This window comes from Chenopodium album, chromosome 12, assembly GCF_948465745.1.
Source record: "Chenopodium album chromosome 12, dcCheAlbu1.1, whole genome shotgun sequence".
Taxonomy (NCBI): Eukaryota; Viridiplantae; Streptophyta; class Magnoliopsida; order Caryophyllales; family Amaranthaceae; genus Chenopodium; species Chenopodium album.
The window spans coordinates 806,105-832,236 of NC_137845.1; the positions used below are offsets into that span (position 1 = coordinate 806,105).

The 26,132-nt window shown below is 35.3% G+C and overlaps 6 protein-coding genes across 7 annotated transcripts; 5 read left to right on the forward strand and 1 right to left on the reverse strand.

Moving 5' to 3' along the window:
• The first annotated feature begins 1,044 nt into the window (after positions 1-1,044).
• Positions 1,045-4,763, forward strand: LOC145571475 (uncharacterized). The gene is made up of 5 exons (XM_081630512.1): positions 1,045-1,196; positions 2,475-2,726; positions 3,104-3,315; positions 3,886-4,138; positions 4,322-4,763. The coding sequence occupies exons 2-5, from the start codon at positions 2,475-2,477 to the stop codon at positions 4,610-4,612; spliced, it is 1,008 nt and encodes a 335-aa protein (XP_081486638.1). The 5' UTR covers positions 1,045-1,196; the 3' UTR covers positions 4,613-4,763.
• A 2,819-nt stretch (positions 4,764-7,582) lies between these two features.
• LOC145572738 (uncharacterized) lies at positions 7,583-10,097 on the forward strand. Its single transcript, XM_081631709.1, has 4 exons — positions 7,583-8,284; positions 8,849-9,060; positions 9,296-9,548; positions 9,714-10,097. The coding sequence occupies exons 1-4, from the start codon at positions 8,012-8,014 to the stop codon at positions 10,002-10,004; spliced, it is 1,029 nt and encodes a 342-aa protein (XP_081487835.1). The 5' UTR covers positions 7,583-8,011; the 3' UTR covers positions 10,005-10,097.
• A 239-nt stretch (positions 10,098-10,336) lies between these two features.
• Positions 10,337-12,896, forward strand: LOC145571476 (uncharacterized). The gene is made up of 4 exons (XM_081630513.1): positions 10,337-10,527; positions 11,461-11,708; positions 11,961-12,172; positions 12,583-12,896. The coding sequence occupies exons 2-4, from the start codon at positions 11,463-11,465 to the stop codon at positions 12,881-12,883; spliced, it is 759 nt and encodes a 252-aa protein (XP_081486639.1). The 5' UTR covers positions 10,337-10,527; positions 11,461-11,462; the 3' UTR covers positions 12,884-12,896.
• A 226-nt stretch (positions 12,897-13,122) lies between these two features.
• LOC145572739 (uncharacterized) lies at positions 13,123-13,569 on the forward strand. Its single transcript, XM_081631710.1, has 2 exons — positions 13,123-13,188; positions 13,258-13,569. Exons 1-2 carry the CDS (start codon positions 13,123-13,125, stop codon positions 13,567-13,569), a joined length of 378 nt encoding a protein of 125 aa, XP_081487836.1.
• A 6,147-nt stretch (positions 13,570-19,716) lies between these two features.
• Positions 19,717-20,592, reverse strand: LOC145572740 (uncharacterized). Its single transcript, XM_081631711.1, has 3 exons — positions 20,169-20,592; positions 19,892-20,028; positions 19,717-19,801 (listed from the first exon to the last, which is right to left on the reverse strand). Exons 1-3 carry the CDS (start codon positions 20,328-20,330, stop codon positions 19,717-19,719), a joined length of 384 nt encoding a protein of 127 aa, XP_081487837.1. The 5' UTR covers positions 20,331-20,592.
• A 1,284-nt stretch (positions 20,593-21,876) lies between these two features.
• On the forward strand, positions 21,877-24,866 carry LOC145569944 (uncharacterized). 2 transcript variants are annotated; one of them, XM_081628914.1, is made up of 5 exons: positions 21,877-22,051; positions 22,177-22,389; positions 23,049-23,260; positions 23,802-24,063; positions 24,336-24,866. In XM_081628914.1, exons 1-5 carry the CDS (start codon positions 21,899-21,901, stop codon positions 24,681-24,683), a joined length of 1,188 nt encoding a protein of 395 aa, XP_081485040.1. In that variant the 5' UTR covers positions 21,877-21,898; the 3' UTR covers positions 24,684-24,866. The 2 variants fall into 2 exon arrangements, with proteins under 2 accessions (XP_081485040.1, XP_081485039.1); XM_081628913.1 differs by having other exon boundaries at positions 22,168-22,389; positions 24,336-24,864.
• Positions 24,867-26,132: the final 1,266 nt, after the last annotated feature.

A 26,132-nucleotide genomic window follows, 5' to 3' on the forward strand; every position in this document is an offset into this window, starting at 1 on the left:
ATTTAACTGATAGTTAATTGTATGAGCGGATTCGATGAACTAATTACATTAACTGACTTTATTAATACGGAGTTGTATTTAGTTCGAAATAGTTGATTTAGAAAGTATTGTAGTATTCTTGCTCAGAGGCCATTCTATTCATTTATGTGGAAATTGGGAGGGCTTTCTATGGCTTCAATGCTAGATATAGAGTATTAGATTGTCTGCAATCTCTATGCAAACTTACTCAAAATTTTACTTTTTTGGGGGGTTTTTGTGGTTGTCATTGGTGGTGTTGTCATGGTTGACCAGGTGTCATTGTCAATGTTGTTACTATTATACGTCTTATTTTTATTCTTGAATCAAAACGTTGCGTGTAGCTCTTTTAAGTTCACCTATTATTTTTTTATTTTAGATTTAATAAAATTAGAAAAAGTTAGTTTATATCTTATCAATAGAATTAAGGTGAACTACACAGGGCTTTAAAATTCATCAAACTTCACATATTATGATATTAGAGTAAATTGGACTCATTTTTAGAACAGTTATCAGTCAATTGACCAAATTTTATTAAAAATAAATTTTAAAGCAACCATGGTACCATATGAAATAGAAAGGTTTGTTGAAAATGATGTTCCTAGTCTCAAAGTTTGAAATGAAGAATAACATATACTACTTCCTTTATAAATTATTAAATTCTATGTTAATCCCCTTAAGAATGCAGTTTAACATTTTTATCAAAAATTGAATTGCACTCGGTTTCTACTTGATCTTTCTATTTTTATGTTCTTGAAGAATTCTGTGCCCTGTCAACAGAAATTTCAGACACGTTAGTCTTCACTAAAATAGTCACTTTCTCACTTGTCAGTTGTCTCTTAAAAAAAAAATAAAAAAATAAAAAATAAAAAAGATTAATTAAACACTTGCTTTGATAAGATTAATAAATGGCTTATCATTTGGAATTATTGGGCACGTATATAAATGTTATGTATTAAATAAATCATAAACTAATGCTCTTTTTACTAGAAATTCAGTAAACATATGTAGTGTACTAGTGTGGTCTCAGCAAATTATCTGGGATTCAGGGTCATTTTCTACTGACAGCCGATCTACTACAGTTGGTTCATTTTCTGGAGTTTCTTCTTCTTGTTCTTCTTCTTCTTCAACATAAAAGTAAACTTTTGTTTGTTCATTTCTCTATCAAATCTTACTTTAAGGTAATCTGCTTTTATCTTTTGGGTTTTTGGTTTTTTCTTGAATTGAATTGGGTATTGAATTTATTTGTCATCTTTATTCTGTATGTTTGTTTTTTTAGGAAGGTAGAAATTAGTGTGAAAATTGGTTTTTTTAGCAATCATCTAGAAACTTGAGTGATCTACATAATGGGAATGATAAGATTCAAGAAAAGAAAGAAGATTTAAGTAACTTGCTGGATTTTTATCCATGACCATGTTTTTCTAGTGGTTGAAAATGGTTGTGAGCGGATTATTTTTGTTTTTAGATTTACAAGTTTTAAGTAAAGATTAACCCAGTTTTAGACATTCACCTTGAAAATTGAAATTAAACATGTTGTTTACTAAATATCCAGCTAGATAAAGTGTTAATTAAGTATCTAAACTTCCAGTAATTAAAAAAATAAATAAATAAGTATCTAAACTTCTACTCGATATGTTATAAATCTGGCTTATCAATTTATCACTGCCATATGTTATTAAATTTGGCTTATCATTGCCATATGTTATAAATTGGCTCATCGTTGTATTCTACTCGATATGTTTAATGAGTATGGTATAAATTGGCTTATCATTATATTCTCCTCGATATGTTGTTAAGGTGGAAATATATTTTAATAATGTATCCAAACCTCTGCTTTTTGTGAGAGTTATGGAGTTTTTTTTAATCACTTTTATTGGTGCATCTATTACCTTTTAGATTGTGCATCTATATTTAGGTAAAGGATCATGGACATGTACTTTGGCAATACAGGAAGGGGTATGTAAGAACAATTTGATATCTGATTTTCAGTATTTTGGCCGTATACATTGTAAGTGCCAGTGGAAATTGAATATATATATATATATATATATATATATATATATATATATATATATATTGATTCATTGGTTTCTTTTAAGCTAATTGAAACTCTAAAAGGTAATTATAACATTCAGAAAAATGATATTATAAGAATATTTGGCCTTTCTGTCTTAATGTTAAGCATTGTTTTAACATGAACTGATTTAAGATGATCTGAATTATAAATCATACCCCTTTACTCGAGAGAAATTATCAACATCATGGAAAATTCACAGTAAGTTCTAATTTTTCTAATGTTTTTTATTACTGATCTCTACTGAAATTCTCAGAGCAAGTTAAGGCGCCTTCAATTGATGAAATATGATGTATCTGATATTGAATGAATTATCTGGTTCTGTGTCCAGATTTTCTTTTCTTTTATCCAATAAACGAGATGAATTTTTTTCCTTCTTTTTCAGATGTTCGTACAGATAGCTGTATCAGTTGTTACTGTTCTTCTGGGTTTTGTTTACAAGGCGATACAACCTCCCCCTCCAAAAGTATGCGGTTCACCTGGTGGTCCTCCTGTGACTTCACCGAGGATCAAACTCAGTGATGGCAGGCATTTATCATATAGAGAGGCAGGAGTCAACAAAGATGAGGCTAAGCACAAGATCATAGTTATTCATGGCTTTGCTAGCTCCAAGGATCAAAGTCTACCCATTTCTCAAGTACGAATCAACACTATATTTCATTTCCCTCCCTATAGAGAACAGGGACAAAAAGAAAAAATATACGAAGTATCTTCTTTACTTTTAATGTGTTCTGTTTTTCATAAAATGCATTGAAGCACTTTTTATAGCTCAAATATGCCTAATTTAAATAAACATTTATATCCTAATTGGTAGGATTGAGTTGTCTGGTTTTATGAGGAGAATTGTTTGATCACCATGTCCAACATTTTAGACGAGTGACAGCTTCAGTCATAATTTTGTAGTGAAAGATGGTTCCTGTGAAAGTATAGAAAGACCTGTATTCCAAACATTGCCTAGTTTCAATTTTGTCCTTTGACATTGATGCCTTTCTTGCACAATCTATTGGTTTCCAGGAACTTGCGGAGGAGCTAAAACTATACTTTCTGTTTTTTGATAGAGCTGGCTATGGAGAAAGTGATCCCTATCCAAATCGCTCAGTGAAAAGTGAAGCATACGATATTCAAGAACTTGCTGATGCATTGCAGCTAGGATCCAAGTTTTATGTCATTGGAATCTCCTTGGGAGCTTACCCTGCATACAGCTGTATGAAATACATCCCAAACAGGCAAGAAACACACATTTTACTACGTCCTACAATAATTGGATGTTGGAGGCATATACACAGTGCATATACACAATGATTGATTGATTGATTGATTGATTGATTGGAGGCATATACACAATGCATCAAGCTAAGCCTAACTTCAAAGAACATGAAAACTAACTCCAATGAACATATACGCTACTGAACATAAACTCCTATGAACATAACATACATCATCTTAGTTATAGCTCATATGTTCAATGGAGTTTATGTTCATTGAAGTTAGTCTTGATGTTCAATGTATTGCACAATGAGCACCGTGCATACGCCTCCACCATCATGTTTAAACCTCCCATACATCATTCTAAAGCTGTCATAGAGCTAAGTTAACATGTCCTAACTTTAGGTTTTATCTAAATTTGGGACCCACACACACCCATCCAATTAGCCATGTTCTCCATAAACTGTGACCTCAATGTCAACTTAGTTCTATGACAGAGGAGTACTTTAATATGTAAATGATGCCCCTCCGAAAAACCCTGCTTTTTATGCCTTTATGGATAGCATTGTAATTTTTAACTATATCAACAGATTGGCGGGGATCTCCTTGGTTGTTCCATTTGTCAACTACTGGTGGCCTGGTTTTCCTTGTTCCAGAGAATGTTTTAGGGGGCTTCGTCTGCAAGATCAATGTACCTTTGGAGTGGCACGTTATGCTCCTTGGTTGTTCTACTGGTGGATGACTCAAAAATGGTTTCCTTCATTAAGCCTCTTGTCTGGTGATCCATCTGTTTTCAGTCGACAAGATTTGGAAATTATGAAGAACATGCCACAAGCTCTCCAGGTAGCTTAGATAACATGTTTTTTTTCTTTTTTACTGTTGTGGGGGGGGGGGGGGGGTTCACAATGTGTGTCTGGCTATTACTTGATTTTGGTCTATTATTTGTGCTTTTATTTATGAGAACACAGGCAATAGAACAATTTTTCCAATGAAGAACAATCTAATGTTTCAACTTGTAAACCTCAGGATAAAAGCCGTCAACAAGGTGATTTTGAATCTCTTCATCGAGATATTATGGTCGGTTTTGGGACATGGGAATTTGATATCCTGGATTTAAAAAATCCTTTCCCTGGCTATGAAGGTTCAGCTCACATCTGGCAAGGCTATGAGGACAAAATAATTCCTTTTCAAATGAATCGCTATGTCTCGAAAAAGCTTCCATGGATTAAGTATCATGAAGTTCCTGATGGTGGACATCTGTTCATCAGTGATCAAAGCAATTTTGAATCTATCTTAAGAGCACTTCTATTTGAATAGTTTTCCATCCTACATGCCTTTGATTTGTATGCAAATTGTCATTGGTCTGGACTTTGTAATAATTGGGAATAACATTTTTAATTATTTATACCCCCTTCTGGTGTGGTATCTGATCTGAGTGTTGCTGATTCAATAAACATGATTTATGCATATCTATTCTACTTTATACATTTCTCATTTGAACGTTTCGAAATGCTGAGGTAGGGTTTGTATGAAGTTTTAGTTACTGAGAAGATTTGCCAGTTGCCACAGGTGTGTTTTAAGGGGGCATGCATTTAATTGGTTTTTGTTTTTAATTTTATTGTAATTTGGAATTTGCTCCTTTTTTTTGTTTTTAAATCTATTTTCATTGTTATAATGCCAAAAGAAGAAGCACAACTTTACAGAAAGCTAGGGTATTGTCACACAGAAGCAAGGCAAATTCAGGTAGTTCATTAATCATGTAGATGTGAAGAAAGGTGTGGCAAGTTTATGCGTAATTTCTTACTTCTAACATTTATTCATTTTTGTTCTAGAGATATTTATTTTTAACCATGTCTAAGTATGCATATGCACTTTTTACTCAGCTAAAAGGAATAATAACCAGAGAAAACCATTTTGCAGTTACATAGTTTATACTAGTTTCAATATTGACGCATACCATGCGTGTATTAGGATGTCGTTTGTCACGACTTCTGAGCTTCTGTAACTTGAAGAATGCAAACAACTTACCAACCTGTGTCTCTGGACGGGTATGTGCCAATACATTTTATATTTCTTACATGGTTTTGTACAATTATATAATATTGTTCATGCTTGTTCTGTTGCTTCATTTTTCCTTTTTTCTAGCATTTTCATTGCTGGAATCTTCTGCTGCTCTGCCTGATTATATAAGCTGGGTATTGCAGAAATGTGGATAGCTGCAATTTTCACTCTGCTTGTTGCTGGGGGAATATAATACATCAGATGGTAAAACCACCACCTCCAAAAAAATGTGGTTTAGCTAATAGTCCTCCTGTAACATCATCTAAAATCAAAATTGAGTGATGGAAAGTACTTGGATTCTGGTTTTCTTCCTCAAAGGACATTTTATGTACCTATGTTGAATGTAAGAACTGATTTGCCTAAATTTCACTCAATTTTTGCATGCATTTTGCATGGGAGTATCCTTATGTTTTAAGAAACCCTGTTATCTTTTTCTCTATGCCCTGTGAACAGAATGATCTGACTTCTGACATATCCAGTTTTGTTGTATATATACTTGTTCCCATAATCTTATTTGATTATTTTGGTTCACTAATATAATTAAGCTTTGATTTCCTGTATGCAGGAATGGTTGCAAGATTTGGACATATAACTATACAAGGCAAAAGTGCCCCGTCTTACCCCCATGATATTTACACTTTCCCACTCACTCTTATTCTATCCTATTTTTTCTTACACACACTCAACTCTTCTAGAAACAAAAGTTGACAACTATAAATGTAACAAGGAGAAGAAATAGTCAATGTGCTGTGCATACAAAATTTAACTTTTGGGAGGGAAAGTGGTGGTTGTGGTCTTCATCGGTGCTGTTGTCATGATCAACCTGGTTGTCATTGTTTTAGTTTACCTCTTATTGTTAATTTCAGTTTATAGAAAAAATTAGTTTATACTGAGACACGGAGTATCACATTAGTATAATTAAGGTGAACTAATCAAGGCTAAGTCCATAACTCTTCATAAATCATATTATTAGGGTAAATTAAAGTATCTTTTTGAATAAATTAATATAAAACTTCTTAATTGTGTTGAATAGAATATTTGAAGTGACCAATAATATGAGATGGGGGGTAGTATTGATTTTATTTTACTTTTACTTTCCTCATCTTCTAGATAACAGAACAACAATTTGGAATGCAATGTGCTTTTTTATTGGAAACTTCAATTGCAGTTGGTTTCTAGACATTCAACTCCTCTATTCCTAGAGATTTATTATATTATATGCCCTGTCAATGGAAAATTTAGACACGTTACCACGTTAGTCTTCAAAAAACGTAATTTATTATCTCAAAAGGTGAATACTTGCCGTGGTAAAATTAAGAATTGCTTGTCATTTGGCAATAATATAAATGTTAGCACTAGAATTAATTTTGCCTTAAATGAATGCTTCTCCTACTAGAAATTCAGTTAAAATTTGTAAAGTGACTTTCAGAAAAGTATCTGGGATCCTGAGTCATCTTCCACTGACAGCAGATCTCCTGCTCTTGGTTCATTTTCTGGATTTTTAGCAAAAAGGTAAATTTTTTTGTTCATTTCTCCATAAAATCTTACTTTTGTGAATCTGCTTTTATATTTTGGGTTGTTTTTGTCCTTGAATAAGATTTTGAATACTGTCATCTTTGCTCTATATGTTTGTTATTCCTAGGAATGAAAATTGTGAAAAATGGATATCTATCAATCATCTCAGACTCTTGAGCTATCTGCCAGGGAAGGATAAAACACTGGAAAAGAAAAAAGACCCTGGTGGATTTTAAACTATGATCATGTAATTCTAGTTGTTGAAAGCAGTGATGAACACATAGTTTAAAGTTTTTTCTAGTGAAGATTAGCCCACAAGTCTATTAACTTCTACCCTGCAAATTTAAATTAAGCATGCTGTTTAGTAGAGAATCTATGTGGCTCTAATGTTAGTTTCTTTTTCAAGTAATATAAAATGAGCATATATGAGTTGTATATTTGGCTTATCGCTATATAATTGTATTCTATTTGGTATATTGGTGCAATAGATACTAGTGTAGTTAGAGGCAGAGTTTTGCTTGTGCTCCTAATAAATCAAGTGCTATATAATTGTATTCTATTTGGTATATTGGTGCAATAGATACTAGTGTAGTTAGAGGCAGAGTTTTGCTTGTGCTCCTAATAAATCAAGTGCTAAAACTTTCAGTTCTTGGGCCTTCCATGTATATAAATGATTTATGTGTACAGACCTTGATTTTAAATTATCACTTGTATTGGTCCTTCTATTAATCTTTGGATTTTACCTTATGAAATTATCTCCCTTAAAACCCATATACTAAGGTAAAGGGTCATGGGCAGATACATTAACTAGAATGGCAATAACAGTCTGCTATCTGATTTTTGAGTATTCTGGCAGTGTGTGTTTGTCGTGCCATTGAAAATTGATTCATTGGTTCTTTATGATCAAGCTGAAGTGATTATTAGTTTTGGAAAATCAGACCGTGAATACATGGCCTTAGCCTTAGCCTTAGCTTAATGTATCAATATTTAGTATTGTTCTATTGTTCTAACATGACCTTGAATTAAGATTATTTGAATCATAGTCATGCCCTTTACTCCTGAGAAAATATCCAGCATTATGTATGGTTTACTGTTGATTCTACTTTTCCTAATAATTTTGGATATCCTGACATTGAGTGAATGTCTGGTTCTTTTCTCCAGATGTTTATACAGATAGCTGTAGCCGTTGTTACTGTTCTTCTGGGTTGTATTTACAAGGCGATTAATCCTCCCCCTCCAAAAATATGTGGTTCACCTGGTGGTCCTCCTGTGACTTCACCAAGGATCAAACTCAGTGATGGCAGGCATTTGTCATATAAGGAGGCAGGAGTCAACAAAGATGAGGCTAAGCACAAGATCATAATCATTCATGGCTTTGGTGGCTCCAAAGATCAAAGTCTACCCATCACTCAAGTATGAATTTACACTATGTTATCCCCCAGGACTAAAAGAAAAATATATCTGCTTTGCTTTTGTTTTGTTCTATTTTTCATGATTTGCATAGAAGCACCTTTTTTTTTAAAAGCTCACATATGCACGTTATAAATAAATGTTATATCCTAATTGGTAAGATTGGGTTGTCTTCTCTATGAGAACATTGGTGAATTTTCATAGAAATTACCTGATCACCATGTCTACCATTTTAGGCAAGTGATATCTTTAGTCACACAATTTTATAGTGACATTTGCTCAAAAAATTTACAAGGGACAAATCTTAATTTCACTTCTATTTACACACTTTTGGAAAGAAAAAAAAAAAAAAACAACAAGCACTGGACATTATGGCTCTGAAGTTTTGAAAAGTTGAAACTAGGAATGGTTAGATGACATTAATGTAATTCCTAAATATTTTTTAAGACCATTGTTTGAAACTAGGAATGGTTAAATGACATTAATGTAATTCCTGAATATCTTTTTTAGACCATTGATTGATAATCCTATTTTGAACTAAACTTGCACAATCTATTGGTTTGCCAGGAACTTGTGGAGGAGCTAAAGCTATATTTCGTTTTTTATGATAGAGCTGGCTATGGAGAAAGTGATCCCTATCCAAATCGCTCAGTGAAAAGTGAAGCGTACGATATTCAAGAACTCGCTGATGCATTGCAGCTTGGATCAAAGTTTTATGTCATTAGTATCTCCATGGGTGCTTACCCTGCATACAGCTGTATACATTATATCCCACACAGGCACGACACTCAGATTTTACTCCCCCCTACCCCCTTAAGGCTAAGTTGACATATATCATTTAAGCTGTCCTAGAGCTAAGTTAACATGTTCTTTTCTACTAAGATTATTTTCTCTATTATGTTAACTTAGCTCTGGGATGGAGAGAGTACTTTAATATGTAATCTTTACCTCTCTGAAAAACCCTGCTGCAGATTATGCTTTGATAGCATTGTAATTTTTTAACCATATCAACAGATTGGCTGGAATCTCCTTGGTTGTTCCATTTGTCAACTACTGGTGGCCTGGTTTTCCTTGTTCTGGAGAATGTTTTAGAGGGCTTCGTCTGCAGGACCAATGGACCTTTCGAGTGGCACGTTATGCTCCTTGGCTGTTCTTCTGGTGGATGACTCAAAAATGGTTCCCTTCATATAGCCTTATGTCTGGTGATCCATCTAATTTCAGTCGACGAGATTTGGAAATTATGAGGAACATGCCACAAGATCCACAGGTAGATTAGATGACAGATTTTTCTACTTCTACCCATTCTATATAGATTTTTTTGGGCATTCATCTTCCTTTTTTTTTTTTTTTTTTTTTTTTTTGCCTAACTTATTCACAACATTTTCTCAAATCAAGAACAATCTAATGCTTCAATGTCAATTGTAAACCTCAGGATAAAAGCCGCCAACAAGGTGATCATGAATCTCTTCATCGAGATATTATGGTTGGTTATGGGTCATGGGAATTTGATCTCCTGGATTTAAAAAATCCTTTCTCTGGCTGTGAAGGGTCAGCTCACATCTGGCAAGGCTATGTGGACAAATTAGTTCCTTTTCAAATGAATCGTTATATCTCGAAAAAACTTCAATGGATCAAGTATCATGAAGTTCCTGATGGTGGACATCTGGTCATGTGTGATCAGAGCATTTTTGAATCCATCTTAAGAACACTTCTGCTTGAATAGTTTCCATCCTATATGCCTCTAAATTTTATGCAAACTGTCATTAGTCTGGATTTTGTAATTAATGGTAAAACTTTTTTTTTTTTTAAATTATTTCTACCCCCATTATGAATTTTGATCTGAGTGTTGCTGTTTCAATAAACATGATTTATGTGTATCTATTCTACTTTTCACACTTACCATGTGAAAGTTTTGAAATGACTGACGTTGGGTTTGTTGAATTTTTTATTGATGGTTTTGAGAAAATTAGACTTATCTGAAGTTGTAACCGCTGAGAAGGTTTGCAAGTAGCCACCAGTGTTTTCAATGTGGCCGGTATACCAGGAGGTTTAAATGGCATGCATTTAATTGCATTTTTTTATTTTAAATTTGAATTTTTGGAATTCGATTCTTGTTTGTTTTAAATCTATTCTTCAATCTTATAATGCCAAGAGAAGAAGCACAACTTTACAGAAAGCTGGAGCACTGACTACATAGAGGCAAGGTGGATTCAACTAGTTGATTAATCTTGGAGAAGTGAAGAAAGGTGCGGGAATTCCCTAATTTCTTACATTAATCTTCATTTCTGTTCGAGAGACATCTGCTTTTATTTTTTCTAACCGTGTCTCAGTCTCATATATGCATATGCTCTTTTTTATCGGCTAAAAGGATTAACAATCAGACATAACCATTTTGCAGTTTCATGATTATATTTGTTTGCATTTAGGCGTTTCATGCATGTATTAGGATGTAGCCCTGTGGTGTTAAAGTAACTTGAAGAGTGCAAATAAGTAAATAACTCAGTAACTCACCTACCTGTGTGTTGGTGTTGTGGCTAGTTAATGAAAGTCATTTATTGATGAGATTGTTTTGGGTATAATTTCTCACTATAACTTAATGTTAGTCTGAGGTGACTTATATTTGGGTGTAATTTCTTGCCTTTTTTGAGAGGTTTGTTTTAGTTTCTCATGATAAGTTACTGTAAGAGCCTGAAATTGAGGTTTTTATTTTCATCTATCCTTGAAGATATGCTTCATCAAAAGAGATTTTGTTTTTATATCAATATAATCCTTATGATCTGATTTTATGATATGTATTACATTACATGTATGTATTTCATTATTTCCTACTTAGTACAAAGATCACAGAAGATCACCTAGATATTCACAATTCAGGAAACTTAACATAATGAAATCTCTAGTGTGTATCATTTCTATTTATTATGATTCTATTTACTATCATAGTTTTTAGTCCAATCCTATCATCTGTTATTTGCAGATCTTTTTCTTCCTTTTACTCCCCATTTTGATCTTAGAAGTCTCTAGTGTGTGTCAAAACATTTTATCATCTCTTCATATTTATGTTAAATTGTTTGAGATAGTTCATGCTCGTCCAGTTGCCTCATTTTGCCCTTTTCTAGGAATTCTATTGCTGGCATTCTTCATCGTTTCTGCCTGATTAGTTAAGCTGGTTATTGCAGATATGTGGATAGCTGCGATTTTCACTCTGGTTGTTGCCGGGGGAATATATCAGATGGCAAAACCACCTCCTTCAAAAATATGTGGTTCACCTAATGGTCCTCCGGTAACATCACCTAGAATCAAATTGAGGGATGGAAGGTACTTGGCTTACAAAGTCCGAGGAGCTGCAAAAGAAATTGCTAAACACAAAGTCTTCATCAATCATGGTTTTACTTCCTCAAAAGACCTTTATATACCTATGTCAGATGTAAGAATTGATCTGCCTAAAATCCATGCCAATTTTGCTTGCATTTTGTGTGGGAGCACCTATATTTGTTTTAAGAACTCTCTCTATTATCCCTTTTTTTTCTTTTCCTGTCCTGTGAACAGAATCATTTAACAAATCCATTTTTTTTTTTTTAATTTGCTTGCTTATCAATTTCTTATCTGACAATTTTGGCTCACAATTAGAGTTACACTTTGAAATTTATGCTAATATATTCAAGCTTCATGCTTGCAGGAATGGTTGCAAGATATGGGCATATGTCTCATTACTTTCGACAGACCAGGATACGCTGAAAGTGATCCAAATCCTCATCGCTCGCCAAAAAATGATGCTCTTGATATTCAAGAACTTGCTGATCAATTAGAGTTTGGCCCTAAGTTCTATGTCCTTGGACTTTCCATAGGTTCTTACCCTGCTTGGGGTTGCCTCAAATACATACCTCACCGGTACATAGCTATTTTTTTACTTGTTTGCTCCTGCTTGTTATTACCACACTAAGCACAAATATAGACTTCGTTTATGCTTCAAAATAATGAAAATATGGTCACATTCGATTTCAATCATTTTTTAGGAATTTAGCAATACCATTACTTTTGAATTTTCAATCATCATACCAAATTAGTTTTTCTTTGGAATTTTCAATCATCATTTTTTAGGGTATTACGGAAGTTAATATAGTAAAGTTCAAATCTTAACATAACCAAATATATAAAGTGACCTATGATGTAACAGAGAAAAATAAATTTGGCCTATTATGTGGCAATCAATGATACAATGAACTATTCAAAGGTGAAATAATTCTCTCTTGGAATGAATAGAATGCATCAAATTCACCGTGTATAATTGTTTTCTGCAGGCTGGCAGGTGTGGCATTTGTAGTCCCAGTTATCAACTACTGGTGGCCTTCGCTTCCTTCTGAACTGCGCAGCAAAGCATATAGTAAGTTGCCATTGCTGGAGCAATGGAGACTCCGGTTCATCCATTATGCGCCTTATCTAGCGTGGTCGATGCAACGATGGATAAGTTTCCCTTCTATACATACTGTTCTGAAGAACAACCCCGAAGCTTACAATAAGAACGACCTAGCTGTCATGGAACTCTTAGCACGAGTACCAGCTCCTGATAAGGCAATATTTCTTTACCTTTTCTTTTTCTAACTTTGCTAGGTGATGTCCTTAATCAATAATATACTTGTAATATGGGCAGATTGTTGAAAACCAAGTAAATATCAGTGCAAAGAAATTTCAAGTAACGCAATCTCAAGAAGCCCTGTTGATTAATTAGAATTTCTCATGAATTTAGGTGCACTAGCAACTCTGGCTGTTAAATACATTAATAAATAAATCAAACAGAGAATATAGTGTTCATCATTTGAATTTTATATGAAGTCTATGAAATGTCTGAATTTATCAAATATTTGAATAGAAGATGCAAGATGGAAATATTTGGCAGTATAGGCTGCGTATTCTTTTTGTATATAGTTATATTGTCAGAAATTTTGGCATGAGATTGTGATTGTGTCTCCATGCAGGGCAAAACAGACCAGCAAGGTGTATACGAGTCCTCGTACCGAGATTTTGTAGTCGCATATGGTTCCTGGGACATCAATCCGTTGGAACAAACCAACCCATTTCCTGAAAACAGCAGCGCCGCAGTTCACTTGTGGATAGGATGTGAAGATCGCATTGTTGATACAGAGTTATCGTACTATCTTGCTCGAAGACTGCCTTGGATCCACACTCATGAAGTTCCATATGGTGGGCATCTTTACCTGCATGACAAGGATCTCTGTGGAATGATCTTAAAATCACTGGTGCTTGGAGAAAAACCTTCTTTTGATTAGGCTTATTCATTTGGCCTTAATAATGTTGGAAGTTTGCATGGTTTGATGTTTGTTTTTCTGTTGTTTTATGAACTGTGGTTTCTCACTCAGTACCTCGCAGAAAATAACTTATGAAACTTTTGCTTTGAACATGTAATTAATATTATCGCTATGTTGGGAGGTCTCTTTTTCCTAGTATCTTAAATCAAACATGAGAGGAAATAATGACTTTATCCATATTAAGGATGATTTAATACAATTCAATTTTGTTAGGTAAAGAAATTGAAAATGTCAAGATAGCTGATTTAATGTTGATGTGTTAAATTTCTAATTATTTTAAAAAAAAAAAAAAAAAAATAAAAGAGAGAGAGAGAGAGAGAGAGAGAGAGAGAGAGAGAGAGAGAGAGAGAGAGAGAGAGTTCACTTTGTTTCATAAAAGCAGAGGATGCAAAGATTGCAAACCAGTCAATAAAACTATTTATGATGAAACAAAATAATTTCAACCCAAGTAATAGGTAGAGTACTAGAATGCTCTGCTTTTTTAATGCCTAAGAAACTAATTTAAGATGTCCAAGAGTGTGGTTAAGAAAGATTATTTAGTACTGTAATTGTTGACTGCTTTATCTTTTGAGTCGTGAAGTGATGGTCCAAGCTAGATGAGAGTGGCATACAATAGGAGAATATGCTCAAGTAATATCATTCATACACTGTTAATAGTTATCGGGTATTATTTGTGAGATATAAAATATTCTAAAGTTGCAGATTATCATTAACGGAGGTAGTACATAAGTTGACATGGATGCCTCAAGCTCACATAATATGCACATTTTTATACACGAGCAATGGTCACTTTATATCAGAAGAAAGGACGTGTGTGGGGTGGTCGGATGGAGCCGATGAGGATGTTGGTCCCAATTTTTACTTACAACCTATTGCTTCAACATCCTAAGTTCCTACGAATCCTGCTGGAAACAAAACTTAAGTTATATTCACCCTACTATTCAATTGGATATTTATACCAAATAAGACTTGATTCACTTAATAAGGTTTTTACCTCAAAAATTAGAGGTTTGAAATGTCAATCTTATTAAATAAGGATGCTTGAAAGTAGGATTCCCTTACCCTTCCCTCTCCTTTCAAGTTTTCAGCCAACAAATATTAGACCAAAATACTATGAGGGTTAATTAAAGGCTGGTTAAGGTCTTTCTCCTTATCATTTAGGAAAAATACACTTTATAAATCCCAACTATTGCCCATTTACCTACAACAATCCCAACTACTGTTTATTTTTTAACGATCCTAAGTATTGACCCAGTTTGCCTAGAGCAGTCCAGGTTGACTGGCAACCGGCTTCAAAAGGTAACCTTCCCCCAAAATTTTTTTTCTCTTGTTTTTTAAAGTATTTTGGAGTGTTGACCTGGAGGGAGACTTAAGTGGACCTCCTTATTTCATTTCCCTCCCAAAAAAAGTGCCACGTCACCATCTCCCTCAACCACCTTCTGCAAAAAACTGAAACCCGCCATTAATACTTCATCCCTTCAATTAACACTGTCAACCATAATTTACTAACCATTATTGGTAATTTTCGACCAAAAATAGAGTTTCCATTTGTAGACAAAAAGGAGTGTCGGTGTTAGGAGGACTGTGCGCGACACCATTGAAGGAGACAAGTGTTGCAGCTTCAAGGTAAACCCTAGACCTCTTGATTTTCGCAAAAATTGTTGCTTTATGATGCTGAATTATGCGTTTAATCGCCAATATTGTGTCGAATTATGCTAAATTATGTGTTATTATGCGTTTAAATTGTCGAATTGTATTGTGTTGCATGTAATTGTTTTGGTAATTGGAATTAGGGTTTATTGTTATTGATTTATGTTCTGGGCTTAATTGTGATTATTTGTGGTAGTTGTTAGGTTGAAATGTGTGATAATATTTGTTTGAAGTTCTGGCATAGTGGGTGGTTCAGGCATCTTAGTAATGGTGATTTGGTGTATGAGGGGGGGCAGAGGTAAATCTAAGGAAATTGACCCAGATTTGCTAAGTTTCTTTGATATAATAGAGTTAGCTAAGGAATGTTGTGGTGAGAGTAAAGATGTTGCTGGGTTGTATTACTTGCTGCCTGGGTTAAGCATGACAAATGGTTTGAGGAAAGTACATGATGATGCTGATGTTATGGAGGTGGGAAGGTTGGGTTTGAAGTATAGGTGTGTGGAGCTTTATGTGAAGCATAGAGATGAGTCACCAGAGCTTGACCCTATGGAGGAACCAGAAATGCAAAGGCACTTCCAACCACTTACACAAGCTTCCCAATCTGCCCCACAAACATCCAAGTCAAAAAAAAAGAAAAGCACACCTAAGAGGGGCCCACCAACTAAGTTGACTCAAGTTAGGACAAGCCCTAGGACCAAAAAAGCACCTGCCCCACCATTAATTCAAAAAGATCTGCCCAGTGTAGAGCAGGAGCTGCCCAAAAAAGCATCTTCCCACCCACCCAAACAAACAGATGCCCCAAACCAACCCCTCCCTACCCAGACTGGTATTAATACCTTAGATCTAGGTTTTTTGAAGCAAAATACTCAAAAAAAAATCACTGCACCTACAAAAACAGCCTCTCATGCTGAAACCTTACAACCCTTAGGTGATGATGATTATGATTGGCTTGATGACAGGCCTGATAGTCCACTTAGGCTAGACCAGTTGGTTGATGGTTTTTACAGTGATGAGGAAGATCAGAGAGACCCTTTGTATAACCCTTTAATAGATAAAGGGAAAGGTGTATTAGTTGAGAGTAGTCAGGCAGGGAAGGTTGTTGGAGGTGAAGGTTCTGTTTTTGGTGAAGTGTATACTAATGAAGACAGTGATGAGGATGGTAGTGAATTGGAAGCTGAGAATTTTAAAAGTGGATTAGATGGATTAGATGCAGAACTGGAGGAAGAATATAATGAGGCAATTTTTGAAGATGGGGAGTTATATGATTCTGATGTGAGTGATGAAGAGTATGACCAAGCTAGGGAAAGAGTGAAGGCTTGTACCACACAGCTAGTTCAAGCTGCTGCTCAGTTGGCTAAAGAAGCTGTTGAGGGGAGCAAGGCACTTGAAGTTGAGGAAGTACAAGATAAAGGCAGTGAGCATGAAAGTGAGTATGATGAGAGTGCTGAGGAAGAAAACACACCACCACCTAGTGATGATGAAGGAGTGGAGGGGAACCTGAGAAAGAGATCAAGCTTGTTAGTGAGTCCAGACACAGATTTCTCACAGTTTAGTTGGAGAGTTGGTTTGAGGTTTGCTAAGAGGGATGACTTTAAAGAAGCGGTTGCAAAGTATGCAGTCTTTCAGGGCAAAAATTTAGTGATCTGTAACAGCAACAAGAACAGGGGTCAAAGAATTGAGGCAAGGTGCATTAAAGGATGCCCTTTTAGATTGTATGCATCTTGGCATACTGGCAAGGCAGCCTTTTTGGTGAAAAGTGTCTGCAACAAGCACACTTGTTACAGAAACATGAAGAAAACAGGCAGTTGAAAGCAAAATGGGTTGCTGAACAGTTTCTGGAAGTGTTCAAAACAAGGCCCCACTGGCCTGCAAAAAAAATAGTGGACTGTATTAAAAGGGCATACAAGATAATAGTGACCAGAGTGTTTGCATATAAGGTCAAGTATGCAGCCCACAAGCTGTTACATGGATCCATGCATGAGCACTACACTAAAGTGGGAGGGTATTTAGCTGCATTGAACAAAACTAGCCCAGGTAGTCACACTGAGTTAGTGACTGTTATGCAAAAGATCCCTCCACCAGTCTTCCAAAGGTTGTTTATGTGCTTTGAAGGTCTTGCAAAGGGTTGGATAGAGGGTTGCAGGAAGGTTTTAGCTGTTGATGCTTGCTTCTTGAAGACCTTCCTAGGTGGTCAGCCCCTATGTGCAGTAGGCAGGGATGCTAATGACCAAATGTACCCAGTGGCATGGGCTATAGTGGAAGGGGAGAACAAATTAAGCTGGGAGTGGTTTTTCAAACACATCCAAGCTTGTCTCCTGTTGGGTGAAGGTGAAGAGGTTGCTATTATTTCAGATGAGCATCAAGTAAGCTCTTTTGTTCTGTTTTTATGCAGTTTCAATCTTGTGCTATTAAATCAAGTTGTCAAATTTCCTGAAAATCTGTTGTGTTTGGTTTTGCAAGGCCATATTGAATGTTGTCTCCACTGTGTTGCCCAAAGCTGAACATAGGCACTGTGCAAGACATGTTTTTGCACACTGGCATAAGACTTACAGAGGAGATGAACTCAAGTTGCAATTTTGGAGGATTGCAAAGAGTTACAGCATGGCTGATTTTGAAGAATGATTGCAGGAGCTGGTTGTAATCAACAATGATGCAGCTGAAGCTTTCAAACGCTACAATCCTTCTCTGTTTTGCAGGGCTTACCTCAAAACTTCAATTAAAACAGATGCTATCACAAGCAACATAGCTGAGACCTTCAATGGGTATATAATTCAGGCTAGGACAAAGCATCTTCTGCATTGCTTGGAAGACATCAGAGCTATGCTTATGCAAAAGATAGTGAAGAAAAGAAGTGAAATGATGAAGTGCACAACTGCTCTTTGCCCAAGAGTTCAGTCTAAGCTCAAAAAGGAGAAGAACAAGGCTGCCTATTGTGAAGTTTTCCCATCTTCAGAGACTTTGTTCAATGTCTCTCACAATATGGATCAGGTAGTTGTCAACTTGGAAACCAGGAGATGTTCTTGTAGGAAATGGGATATGCTTGGCATTCCCTGCTGTCATGCATGTGCATGCATATTCTTCCTAATGAAAGAAGCAGAGCACTATGTGGATCCCTGTTACACTAGGGAAAACTACTTGAAAGCTTATGCAGGTAAACTTCCCTTTTTACAGTCTTGTCTTTTTCACATAAATAGCTAGATCTTCAATTCATCACTGAAATTACATGTATACTGGTTTGACTTGTCACAGGTTCTATTCCACCTGTAGAAGGTGAGAGATATTGGCCCAAAGTGTCTTGCCCCCTAGCTCCACCTCCAATTAAGATTGGACCAGGGAGACTTAGGAAGAATAGGACTAAGGACCCCTATGAGAATCCTAAAAAACCAGGAACTTTAACCAAAACAGGTATACAAATGTCCTGTTCTGTGTGTAAGTCCACAACCCACAACAAAAGAAAGTGTCCTCACAAGGATACTGCAGAGGCCCCACCTGAACCACCCACAAAGAAACCTAGGGGAAGACCTAAGAAAGATTGCCAGCCACCCCAACCTAGTGTTGCTGATGCACAGGTTGCCCCACCACATCATGACATAACTGCCCAACCCACTCAACTTGGGAGAGGGGGAAGGGCAATAAGAGGGGGAGTGGGTGCAAGAGGTGGTCAACAACCTCAGACTGGGAGAGGTCAGTCACAGACTTCTGCAGCAGCTGCATCACAGTCTGCATCAGAGGGTAGGGGTGGCAGATCTGGTGGGAGGGGGCAGACAAGGGGTGGGAGAGGTGATGGGAGAGGCAATACAAGGGGTGGCAGAGGAAGAGGAAGAGCTCATATAGGGATTGGAGTCCTATTTGGTGCAGATGGGTCTGTACTACCAAATGTAAGTAACCTAGACTAACTTGGATCTCTGTCATTACTTATTTATCACTGTCAAATTTCACTAACCACACTTGTGTATTTGTCTTCTAGGTTAGAGGAAAATATGCTAAGGAGCTATCTGGAACAGCTGTCACCATGAAGACCAGAGCAGCATCAAGTCAGCAAGCCTATAATGTCATGACTGGACATAGCTCAAGCCACAAAACAACCAAGCATCATCAAACTCAGTAGCATATGTAGGATGTGTCTGTATGAAACAATGTCCTTTTGTGTATGGAACAAGATTTCTTTTGTACTTGTAGTAACCTGTGCATGTTGGCTAGTTATTTTGGACTTGTTTGACTTTAAATGAATCTACTACTTTACTCTAACATGAATCTATGTTTGTGTATGATAAGTTATGAAGCATATATTGTTCAAATGTCAACTTTTATTTCATTGCATAAACACTAACAAAATACATACAAAATGAAAACCAAACCACAATGCTGATATATCAACACATCACACACTAAAGTACTCTCAATTGACATGAGTACATAATGTTTCAACAAATACTAAGCTACTTAGTTCAATCCTAATCAAGAACCCATCTTCAAAATACAAACAACAATGCCAAAGAACACCCATGAAGAAAACAGAGCCAATGTCAAATTGGATTCAGTCCTAGAACAACGCATGAGTTCAATCCTAAGTTGGGTAATTTCAGCTTTCATTTCTTGCAGCTCGTCCGCGAAATTTCCCTTCTTTCCTTACAATCTCTTGACTTTGTCTTCTAGCATAGCCTTCTGCATCTCCAACTCAGCTATTGTTGTTTCCCTTTCAAAGATCTGAAACCTCAAGTCATCCCCATTGTTACAGTCCACCCACTTCATGAAATTGCAATCAGTGTCCTGTACATTTGCAACAAAACCCTAATTTCAGCATCCTTTCGAAATTAAAGAACAACAGCAATCTCAACATATGTTCATTACCCAAAAATGCAATCACAACATAAAAAACTTTCAACCAATTAACTTAGGAATTAACTTACTGGCCATTTCGGGCAGCCAAAGAATTTACAACCAACATTTGGTCCCTTCTTCACTGTACGAACAACAGCATCTAGCCCACAATTGCACTTCAGGGATAACCCTCCTCTAGAGCTTGAAGAAGAAGCAGAGGACCCACCAAGTGAAGTTCTTCCACCAGCCATTGATTAATTGAAGGAATCGCAAAAAAAAACAAAAAAAATAAGAACTTTAATAGCAGAAACAGGGGAGAAGAAGAGAGGAGAGAAGGGAAAATAACGGGCAAAATTTGCCAGCTAAGGGAAGAAGTCAAAATTTGAATAAAAAAAAGGGAAAATAAATGCCACGTGTGCTTTTTACCTGCTAATGTAGGTTGATGACCTGCTGGGACTGCTCTAGGCAAACTGGGTCAATACTTAGGATTATTAAAAAATAAACAGTAGTTGGGATTGTTGTAGGTAAATGGGCAATAGTTTGGATTTATAAAGTGTATTTTTCCTATCATTTATACAAGCATAATACTTCGTATCTAAAATCCACACTAATATCGCGCATTTGCACTACTTCTCCTTACTATATACAGCAGATTCAAATTTACTTTGTTTCTTATGGGCTATGGTAAACATTTCATTTTACCTCAAAATTTTGTATTTTTTTTTATTCAATTGAGGATGAACATCCAAAGAAAACAAGAGAAAAGAAAACAAATTAACACACCAGAAAACAGCTACCTAAGGAAGGACAAGACGTGAAAAAGCCACGCTCCTAATATTCTCCTCTAAAACTCTATCAAATTCGACAAGAATAGAGTTATAAATAAGGAGACGAATGTCTTGGGTAACCCTGCGGTTGGTCAACCAATCCGCCATGCGATTGCCTTCTCGATAAGTGTGCACAACCCGAACCTTCCAATTGGCATTGTTTAGCATGTTTAGGCATTGATTAATATGATGAGCACACTCCCCACATCCTGTTTCTTCTCTTTGGAAGAGTTCAATGCAAACAAGATTGTCGAGCTACACCTCTAAGGCTCTCCCTTTATTTTGAACCAAATGCGTGTAAAATTTTAACAAGTCAGACACTTGGACAAGTAGTTGAGGTCGAGCAATATAGCTTATTAATCATCTAATAGACAAACCTTACAAATTTGAAAGAATACTTATATTTCTACATGAAAAGCATACACACGCAACCAAAATTAGAAAGGAACAATTTTAGTCCATTTAAAACTTCCAAAGCATATTCTCAAGAACAAAAGGCATATTTAAGTTTTCACACACTAGTCATCCGCGGCAAACCCTCATTAGCTTTGCTGAAAAGGCTCACATTTTGAAAAACATTTTGAAAAACATTTTGAGCTCATTCTCACCAAAATTCTACAAAAAGAATTAGAGAAAACCATTACCAAAAACATCACACAAGAATCTAGCCGCCATTAAAGTGCACAAAAACACAATACAGTATACAATCCCAAATTCCCCTTCTTTACCAAGCACCCTTAGATATACTTCATAGAGCCAGCTTATAGCCAGCCTACCAAAATTATTCAACAACCCATCCATTCATATTCCACTCTTAATTTTAATTAAATTAATTTTCCCAACCCTATTTTCTTTAAAAAAAAAAAAATTATTTATTCACGAATTTTTTTTAACAGTTAATGAGAAAGATTGTCGTTATTATATTAGGAGGGAAATGACATACCTCTACGTAAGCTATACACTCGTTGTATATAAGGCCTATCATTAGACCAATGCGGTTCTTATTATATTTGGCAGCCACTACAAGAAAAAGGTGTGCAACAACATCGATTGGTCAGAAGTGCGCTAGAGAAAGAAGAAATCCCGGAAATATCTCTCCTTCCCAATTATTTGAAGATCTAAAACCCAAAAGGCCCACTTACAAGGTAAGTGAAAATAATACTATCAATATTCATATTTTCAGCAAAAAGAAGAAAATAAATTCTTTCTTTAATTGGTACAAATTGAAAAAAAATCAAAACTTTATTGAATTTTTTGACAGCATTTGCAGATGGGTAATATCTCATGTGGAGGTCATGGAAGGAGGACTGCAAAGTCAATGGATGAGAGTGAATGTGAAATTACATCACCCAGAATTAGATTAAATGATGGCAGATTTTTGGCTTACAGAGAAATTGGAGTTCCTAAAGAAGAAGCTGATTTCAAGATCATCATTGTTCATGGATTTGGCAGTAATAAAGACATGAGTTTTTCTGCACCTCAAGTAATCTTGAACCCTTTTTTCAGATTTTTGTTTATTTTTTGGATCTGAATTTTGATGGGTTATAATCAGTTTTGTCTGTTGAAATGGGTGTGATGGGATGAATAATTGAACATAGAAATTGGGTGCATTTTTTTTTTTTTTAGTACAACAATTTTCTTGAGTAAATTTGAACTAGAAAAACCCCTTTTGATTTTGGCTTTTAATCAATCTTGGCATATGAAAAGAGTAATTTTGGATGAATGGATAGAAAAAAGGAAGTGGGTGAATTTATTTTTATACAGTACATAATTTCTTGTAAATTTGAAGTAGATAACCCCATATATCATGTAATCTGGATAAATTTTGGTTTGTGTGTCACTGCCATGGATTAGGAGTAGAGATAGATTATGGGTATTGTGATTACGTGTGTTGGATTTGAATTTCATATGTCAACTTGTTTATATTATTGGATATGAGAGTATTTATGTCATTGAGATAAAAGCATATTCTTTTGTACCAAAATATGCTGAGCAACATTGGTCCCAAAAAGAGTTACAACATATTCTAGTACTAGCCAAACTTATAAATGGGGCAGATCTCAGAATAATCTTGAATGTATGATACAATCAATTGTTTGTTTGTGGCAGGATTGTCTTGATTTACAATGATTTAGTTTTCAGGGGCTAATTGAAGAATTGAAGATATACATGCTGCTATACGATAGAGCAGGCTACGCGGATAGTGATCCAAACCCTGATAGGTCACTCAAGAGTGAAGCATTAGATATTGAGCAACTCGCGGATCAGTTAGATTTAGGACCCAAGTTCTATGTGATTGGGGTGTCAATGGGATCATATCCTATTTGGAGTTGCCTCAAGTATATACCACGCAGGCAAGTAATATACTTTGCTAAAAATTGCATTCTGTTTTAAGGAAACCATATATCAATTCTGAACTCCAAGTAGTTATCCTAGAGGCAAGAAATGTAATTACCTGGTTGTATGCTATCTGCATGATTTGAGGCTTTGTTCTTTTCATCTATAAGACAGTCAATTTGAACTTATTTTAGCTGTGAATTGAATATCAGTAGCCCTTATGTGACCTTAGTGTTTGTGGTAAATGAAAAAAACAAAGCCTAATTCACCATATGAAAATGATGAGATCTTGCTCAAAAAAAAATTTCCCACCCTTTCATTATGTCTCGATAATGGTTGTTGGACTTGATTTGAATTGATATAACCGGCTTAAGACTTGATTGTAGACACCAACCTATTAGGTTTGGTAACTTCTTCTGCTGATGTATTCTATATCTGTTGAAGTTTGGCTGAAAAATTATCGATGTTTATTTCTTTGTTTTTCTTGAGCTTTGTTTCCTGTATAGGCTGTATCAAAACCTTATCTCACTTTAAATTTGGGAAATGATATTTGTGCAGGCTGCAAGGTGTAGCTTTGGTGGCTGCAGTTGTCAATTATTCCTGGCCCTCTCTCCCTAAAAGCCTAATCAAAGACGACTTCAGAAGAAATCTTGTTAAATTAACTCTATTTGTTTTGAAACATATGCCCAGTTTACTGTATTGGTGGATGAACCAGAAGTGTCTCCCCACGGCAAATGTTATGGAGAAGAATCCTGTATTTTTCAGTGAAAGAGATCAGGAAGTTCTAAAAAGAACTCCAGGATTTGAGCTGCTCAGTGAGGTACATACTAATTCAGAAGTTAATATTCCAAATACTTTCTTTGGGCATTTACAAGTTTTCACACTGAATCATGACCTATGTTTTTTGGATTTCAAATTTACCTCAAGTAATCGACCAAAAACATGATTCTTTTCTTAAAATAAGAAATAAGTGTAACACCCATGTCTCAATGATGCTCACGAGTCTGAGAGTAACAAAGATCTTGACACTGGTGTTTTATGAGCTCTAATGTTTACTATGGTGCTTTTGTCTCTCTGCTTTCCCCCTAACAGAACAAAATAGAGCAGAGAAGTATATTTGATAATCTTCGAGGTGATATTTTGGTGGGACTTAGTAAATGGGAGTTCGATCCATTGAAACTGAACAATCCATTTCCCAAAGACGATGGGTCAGTTCATCTATGGGTAGGCTATGAAGATAAGGTTGTTCCAGTTGAACTTCAAAGACATGTTATGGAAGAATTACCTTGGATCAAGTACCATGAAATTCCTCATGGCGGTCATTTGATTGTATATGACACTGAAGTATGTGAATCCATCTTAAGGGCACTCTTGCTCAACGAAGAACCTGCAAAATATATACCGTTACCTGGTACTACAAAGCTGATAGCAGCATCATAATTTTTTTTTATTTTTTACTGTACATTTTTTATCTGTTGCACCTATTCTCAATATTTGAATTGGTGATGATTTGTGAAGGGAAAAAAAAAAAAATTTAATCTGATTTGTACAAAGAACGTATTTGATGTGTAACATAGTTCTTATTCTGAAGCATGAGTTACAACAGGAAATTAAATTGATTGTACAGCTTTCTAGTTAACTCTGAAATCTTGACTTAAGTCATCGAACGTGTTTGTCAAGGACTCAAGGTATTATCGTGTACTCCATAAAGAGTTATTAACACTGGGTAGTTTTTTACAACTTTTTTGATACATAGATAGCTTTTCACGAGTAACATTTATGTAATTAAAAAATATATATAGATGTACTCTTGTTAGTTTCTCCACGTAAGATATGTGTTGGAAAAGTATTCCATTACTATTTCCATTGCTTTACAATGTTTATAAACAAAAGCACATTAGAGAATAATTAGGTAAACTATCTAAAATCATAAACATAGAACAGTTACATAACAATTATACTGTATAAATCTCTTTACTACATCTTGTACACCCTCGTAGTCGTAGATATAGCTTTTCGTACGCTAAGATTGTCCCTTGGTGAACATAGTTGTAAAGAATACGAACATGTCTAAGAGCGGCCTTTTTTAATACAAGTAGATATCCATCTTGAAGTGTAGTGCATTGATGTTGAACATAATTGTTAGAGATATATAGCAATACATCGCACTAACATCATCACAATAGACCATATTGAATTGTATAGAGAGAGACCACAGGTGATTTAAGGATTTGCTAAGCCAAGTCAGTGGATTAAAGGGACAGCCTTGAAAGTATGACTAGATTCTAATAAGATCTCACTTCTTAGTATACATCAGAATGAAATTCCTCTTTATAACATAGAAGACGATGGTGGAGATTGCAGGGCCGTTGCAACGATTTTGGGGGCTCTGTTCTAAAATAAAAAATGGGCCCATAATAATTTTAAAATAATACAAATTTTTGATTTTTAACCTTTTTTTTTACCTAATATATAAGTTATAAACATTTTTTTCATACTGATATTAGCAGCAAATACAACTCAAAACTTACATCAACTTAATTTGTATTAATTCTTAATCTTATTGACTTAAGAAAATTTTAACCTTAACAAAAAAAATGCTTGAGTGATAGCAATAACACAATTACGGTAAACCTAACAAATTTTAAAAAAAAAAAATTAAAGAATCTAATTGACATTACAAAAACAAAAAAAATGACCTTAAATCAAACGAAGGTTTTGTATTTTATTCCCAATTCATATTTGTTTAATTGTGTATCAATTTGGAATCAAATGATTGAAGAAAGATAGAAGATAACCCATGTATATATTGGAAAAATAATTACCCATTTGATAAATATACTTATGGAAAATCAAAATTTATTGCTCGTTGCCATAATTACAGAAGAA